This window comes from Cervus canadensis, chromosome X, assembly GCF_019320065.1.
Source record: "Cervus canadensis isolate Bull #8, Minnesota chromosome X, ASM1932006v1, whole genome shotgun sequence".
NCBI lineage: Eukaryota > Metazoa > Chordata > Mammalia > Artiodactyla > Cervidae > Cervus > Cervus canadensis.
The window spans coordinates 89,243,782-89,249,781 of NC_057419.1; the positions used below are offsets into that span (position 1 = coordinate 89,243,782).

Sequence of the window (6,000 nt, forward strand, 5' to 3'; positions counted from 1 at the left end):
CTCCTTCTCCTCATTTGAAATGGAGAAAAATAATATAATAATAAAAATAAAGAATAGACTAGGTTCTTGAAGAGAATTCAAAGTACTCTGACAAGACTCTGAGAAGCTGAAAGGGTCTGGATACCCAGGTAAAAGAAGAAGCTATTTAGGGGGTTTCTAAAGGTTGAGTTCTTACGAGTTGCCAAGTCAATATTCAGAAGGCCATGATGAAAGCAGCCATATCAAAAGAATGACCCTGGGTCTAAACCAAAAAGAACCCCGTTCCTCCAGGGATCCAAAAAAAGGCAGACGAAAGCAACACCTCAGCTTTAAAAGAAAGCAGGAACAAGAAGAGGAACCAGCCAGGGCGGATTGTGACTTTGAAGCCAGGTCTAGAGGAGTAACCCAAAGATTCAACAAGGGGTAGAGCACCAAGCAGTGCTCACTGCTGCTTTCAACGTTGCCCCAGGTAACTGGCTAAGAGGCACCCCTGCTGGGCGAAGCAGGACAAAAAACCATGGTACGGTTACAGGCTGCACTGCCTAGTGTGAGGAAGGCAAGAAAGGGTCACAGAAAGAGCACTGACACTATTTTGGGGAAATTCTGGAGACCAAGAAAAGACTGTGACCATGTAGCCTAATGGTAAGGAGCACACAGGCTTCCCAGGTGGCACAGTGGTAAAGAATCTGCCTGCCAATGCAAGAGATGCAAGAAACATGAGTTTGATCTCTGGGTCCAGAAGATCCCCTGGAGAAGGAAATGGCAACCCAATCCAGTATTCTTTCCTGGGAAATCCCATGGACAGAGGAGCCCGGTGGGCTACAGTCCATGGGGTCACAAAGAGTCGGACATGACTGAGCGATTAACACACAAAGAACTTATGTAGCTTCCAGTTATAAAATAAGTAAGTCCTGGGGCTGTGATGTACAGCATGGTGACTATAGCTATATAATATATTTGAAAATTGCTAAGAAAATAGATCTTAAAAGTTCTCATTGTAAGAAAAACGTTGTGACTGTGTGGTGATGAATGTTAACTGGACTTATTGCAATGATCATTTAGACGAATATCAAACCATTATATTATACACCTGAAACTAATATGTCAACTAGTATCTCAATTTTAAAAAGAACACATAAAGATGCTCAACATCACTCATTATCAGAGAAATGCAAATCAAAACCACAATGAGGTACCATCTCACGCTGGTCAGAATGGCTGTCATCAAAAAGTCTACTAACAATAAATGCTGGAGAGGGTGTGGAGTAAAGAGAACCCTCTTACATTGTTGGAGGGAGTGTAAACTAGTACAGCCACTGTGGAGAACAATGTGGATATTCCTTAAAAAAAACTGGAAATAGAACTGCCATACAACCCAGCAATCCCACTGCTGGGCATATACACTGAGGAAACCAGAATTGAAAGAGACACATGTACTCCAATGTTCATTGCAGCACTGTTTACAATGGCTAGGGCATGGAAGCAACCTAGATGACCATCAGCAGATGAATGGATAAGGAAGCTTTAGTACATATACACAATGGAATATTACTCAGCTATAAAAAGAATGCATTTGAATCAGTTCTAATGAGGTAGATGAAACTGGAGCTTATTATACAGAGTGAAGTAAGTCAGAAAGATAAACACCAATATGGTATATTAATATATATAATATGGAATTTAGAAAGACGGTAATGATGACCCTATATGCAAGACAGCAAAAGAGACAGATGCAAAGAAGAGACTTTTAGATGATATGGGAGAAACTGAGGGTGGGACAATATGAGAGAATAGCATTGAAACATGTGTATTACCATATGTAAAACAGATGACCAGTGCAAGTTCGATGCATGAAGCAGGGCACTCAAAGCCAGTGCTCTGGGACAACCCAGAGGGATGGGGTGGGGAGGGCGGTGGGAGGAGGGTTCAGGATATGGGGACATAAGTGTACCTGTGGCTAATCCATGTCAATGTATGGCAAAAACCACCACATTATTGTAATTAACCTCCAATTAAAATAAATAAATTCAATTTAAAAAATGAACAGGGGGTGTAGGCTGAAGGAAGAGGCAGCACTAGAGCAAAAGCAAGATAAGGATTTAAAACATATCAGTAAATGAACAATTGGTAACCCCCCCAAAATAACTTATGTATTTAAAAATCTATTCAAAACTAAGCAAGGAGGGATGATGTTACTGCAATTTGTCAATTACATGTCTCTTTTCTATCCCACATGATATAACCAATCTCCACACTTCATTAGAATAGAGGAAACACTGTTAGGGTAAGTAGGCTTCCCAGGAGGCACTAGTGGTTAAGAACCCACTTGCCAATGCAGGAGACATAAGAGATACGGGTTTGATCCCTGGGTCAGGAAGATCCCCTGGAGAAGGGCGTGGCAACCAACTCCAGTATTCTTGCCTGGAGAATCCAATGGACAGAGGAGCCTGGCAGGTTATGGTCCATAGGGTGACAAAGAGTCGGACAAGTCTGAATCGACTTAGCATGCACACACGCATGTTGGGGCAAGTGCTTCAGGAATGACAGAGGAAAGAGGGGGTAGACCCACTCATGTGATGGTTTGTGAAGAAACCCCTTCTTTCCCACACTGCCTCGACATGATCCCAGGAGGAATCAGTTAAGTAGCCTTAGGTTTGGGTTTGACAGCCTATTCAGGAAAACCTTCTTCTCTCCCCTCCCAGCAATCCACTTGTGGACTGGACCTGAGGCACGTGACCATCATCGAGCTGGTGGGGCAGCCACCTCAGGAAGTGGGGCGCATCCGGGAGCAACAGCTGTCAGCCAATATCATTGAGGAACTCAGGTCCAGACTGGCGGGCAACAGGAAAGGAGTGGGTAGAAACCTTAGGCAGGACATTGGCCACAAGAGAGTTGTGGGAAAATCAGCAAACACTATTCTCTCGGGGAATTGCTTGTGTTTGAACTCTTTGGATGCATTAGGTGAGATCAGAGTGTGGCAGGGCATCAGAATGAAATGGCAGGGTGTTGTTGAAAATACAGATGACCACCTCAAACCACCTCAGGACTGTGCTTTTATGAGGCACCTCAGGTGACCCTGAAGCACAGCCAGGGCTGAGACACAGACTCAAACATGACTTAGATAAGCCTTTGATCCTGTTGCCTGGTGGTTGTATCCTTTTGCCTTCAGTCTGCAAATGAGCAAAAAGCATCTTTAGGCACTGAAATCTGAATCAAACCCATCTGACCCTTGGGGAGGAGAAGACCATAGGGAACAGGTGGTAGAAGTTGACATTTCTCATTATCTATCTGTTATCACCTTCCCAATCCCTCCACATATACTCAGAACCAATAAAGCCATCACTCCTCTCTGTTGCATAAACACTTTCCCCTAGGGCTTAATCTCAGGGACAGAAAGATTCAGTCCCAGGTAAAGACTGGGGCTTCCCTGGTGGTTCAGTAGCAAAGTCAGTGGTAAAGAATCCAACTGCCTATGCAGGAGATGCAAGAGACTGTGGATTCAATCCTTGGATTGGGAAGATCCCCTGGAGAAGGGAATGGCTACCCACTCCAGTATTCTTGCCTGGAGAGCCTGGTGGGCAACAGTTCATGGGGTTACAGAAGAGTCAGACACAACTTAGTGACTAAACAACAGCAACAAGAGGAAAGACTGGAAAACATGCAGAGGAAGGAGACTGCAGACTTGGTGATACTGATCAACCTGAAGGTTGACCAGGTGATATTGATCAACCTCAGGGCTGCCATGTTTGGTTGTGCAGGCTATGCTTGTCCAGCTCTGGGAAGCAATGGTCACGGCATAGTGCCCGTGACTGGTGCTCCCTGGAGTTATTACGTGCAGCCTGCATTGCTATATGTGATAGCCCTGCATAAGGGGGCCTGTGAGGCAAGCACAGCTTGGTAGTAAGAAAGCTGTTCCATCTTGGGTGAGGAAGGGACAGCTTAACAGAGCTAGAGATGTTGGGGCAGCAAGACTAAGGTGTGAGCAGAGAAAAATAAAGGGGCTTGAAATAGGTACTGGAGGGGGTGGGGCCAAGTGATTCAGTGGGGAAAGAATTAGTCCATCAGTGGAGCTGTGAAAGATCAGAGAGGACTAGAATCTGGCGGGATGATGTCCAGACAAGGTCTCACACATCCCTGGGCTCATCTCTCTAGGCAATTTCAGCACCTCACGCGCTCCTACTTCAACATGGTGTTGATTGACAAGCAGGGAATTGACCGGGAACGCTACATGGAACCTGTCACCCCCGAGGAAATCTTCACGTTCATTGATGACTATCTATTGAGCAATGAGGAGCTGATCCAGCGCCGGGAACAAAGAGACATATGCGACTGAACTTGAGTTGGAGCATGGTTGAGGTCAAGGGAAAAGGTTCCCTAGTCAGCCAAAACTGGGGCCTAATCAAAGGAGAAAATGCTTTCCCACAGCTCTGAGGAAAGGACTCTCAGGTGGGTGAGGTTCCCTGATCCTGGGGCATTTCCAGACACCTTTCTAGGACTGTGTAATAGTTTCCTCAAGCAAGTCTCTGCTTTAGGTAGCACTGGAAGGGCATAAGAAGCTAGGGAGGGACTAAGGACAAGCCCTGGGCAGCAGCTTGTGGATAGAAAGTCTTGCTTCTGCCCAGCTCTCCAAAATCTTTCAGAGAAGTAAATTCTAAATTCGCTCACTAACCGGCTGTGTTTTAAATGGTTCCTCTACCCTGAAGTGACAGCAGAGGGCAGCACCATCACGGCAGACAACCAGGACACCATCAAGTGTGGCTGGATCTTCCTTACAGGTTAACTGTGGGGAAGTGAGGCAGAGCTCCAAAACCCTCTTGTTTGTCCTTCTCCCTTGTAGGATGTTGGGCTACAAATGTTAACCATCTGTTAACCGTCATCTCACCTAAGAGTTAGCAGACCGCTGCAGTTGGGAGGGAGCTTGGGGAGAAAAGTCAGACTAGAGCAGAATGCTTTCTTTCTGCCCCTCCAACTAGCTCATAGACCACAGTCTCTCCTTACTGAGCCTCCAGTGCTGCCCCTTCCTCAAACAAATCCCCAGCTCGTGATCCAGGAAACCTCAGAACAACCAAGTGGAAACTACATCATGGAGAAGGAAAAAAGACAGCATCAGCCACATGTATAACTTATTAACACTTTGAAGAGATGAGTACAGACCAGGCAAGAGTTACAACAGCACAAACACAAGCACTAGGGCCATGAGTACATTTCCATTAGGAAATGTGTGTTATCTGGGATCTTGTGAAGCAGAGCAACACTCATGCACACTAACCCTGCTCTGGTTTTGGCCACACTCAAGCATGCATAGTGTTTGAAGAAAGGCAGTCTTCCCTAGGCTGCTGGGAACCTTCTTTTCTACACATGTGGAAACAGTGTCAAGTTAAGACTCAGCAGCCATTCACCTTCCACCTTACCCAGGGGGTAATTACTAGGAAATTAGAGGGGGAAAGGAAGCAGGCAAGATTGAGAAACAGGACTAAAAGACTTGAGCACTGACTATGTGCTCAAGCCAGGTGCTGTCCTGAACACTCAAAATTGACTGAAATCCTCATAAGAACACTCTAAGCTAGGTCCTGTTGTAAGCCCATTTACACATGCAGGGATGGAAGCACAGAGAGGTCAGGCAATTTGCCTAAGATCACACAGGTCAGAAATGGAAGTACAGAGAGTTTCACAACTTGCCTAAAATCACACAACTCAGAAGTAGAGAAGTGGAAGGACAGAGAGGTCAGGCCACTTGCCTAAGATCACACAGCACAGAACTGAAAGCACAGAGAGGTCAGTCAACTTGCCAAAGATTACACAGCTCAGAAGTGGAAGCCTAGAGAGGTTAGGAAACTTCCTAAGATCACACATCTAAGATATGGAAGCTCAGAGAGGTTAAGCAACTTGACTAAGGTCACACAGCTCAGAAGTGGAAGTACAGAGAGGTCATGCAACTTGTCATGATCACACAGTTCAGAAGTAGAAGCCCTGAGAGGTCACACAACTTGCCTCAGATCATAAGTTCTGAAGTGGAAGCAC

General features: G+C 45.6%; 1 protein-coding gene across 2 annotated transcripts in view; it reads left to right on the plus strand.

Moving 5' to 3' along the window:
* SRPX2 (sushi repeat containing protein X-linked 2) overlaps positions 1–4,647 on the plus strand; it is a 29,024-nt gene extending 24,377 nt beyond the window's left edge. For both annotated transcript variants that reach the window (XM_043458907.1, XM_043458908.1), the window contains exons 10-11: positions 2,682–2,803; positions 4,132–4,647. In XM_043458907.1, coding sequence (XP_043314842.1) covers positions 2,682–2,803; positions 4,132–4,312 — 303 coding nt within the window. In that variant the 3' untranslated portion in view covers positions 4,313–4,647. The remainder of the gene's footprint in view (positions 1–2,681; positions 2,804–4,131) is intronic.
* Positions 4,648–6,000: the final 1,353 nt, after the last annotated feature.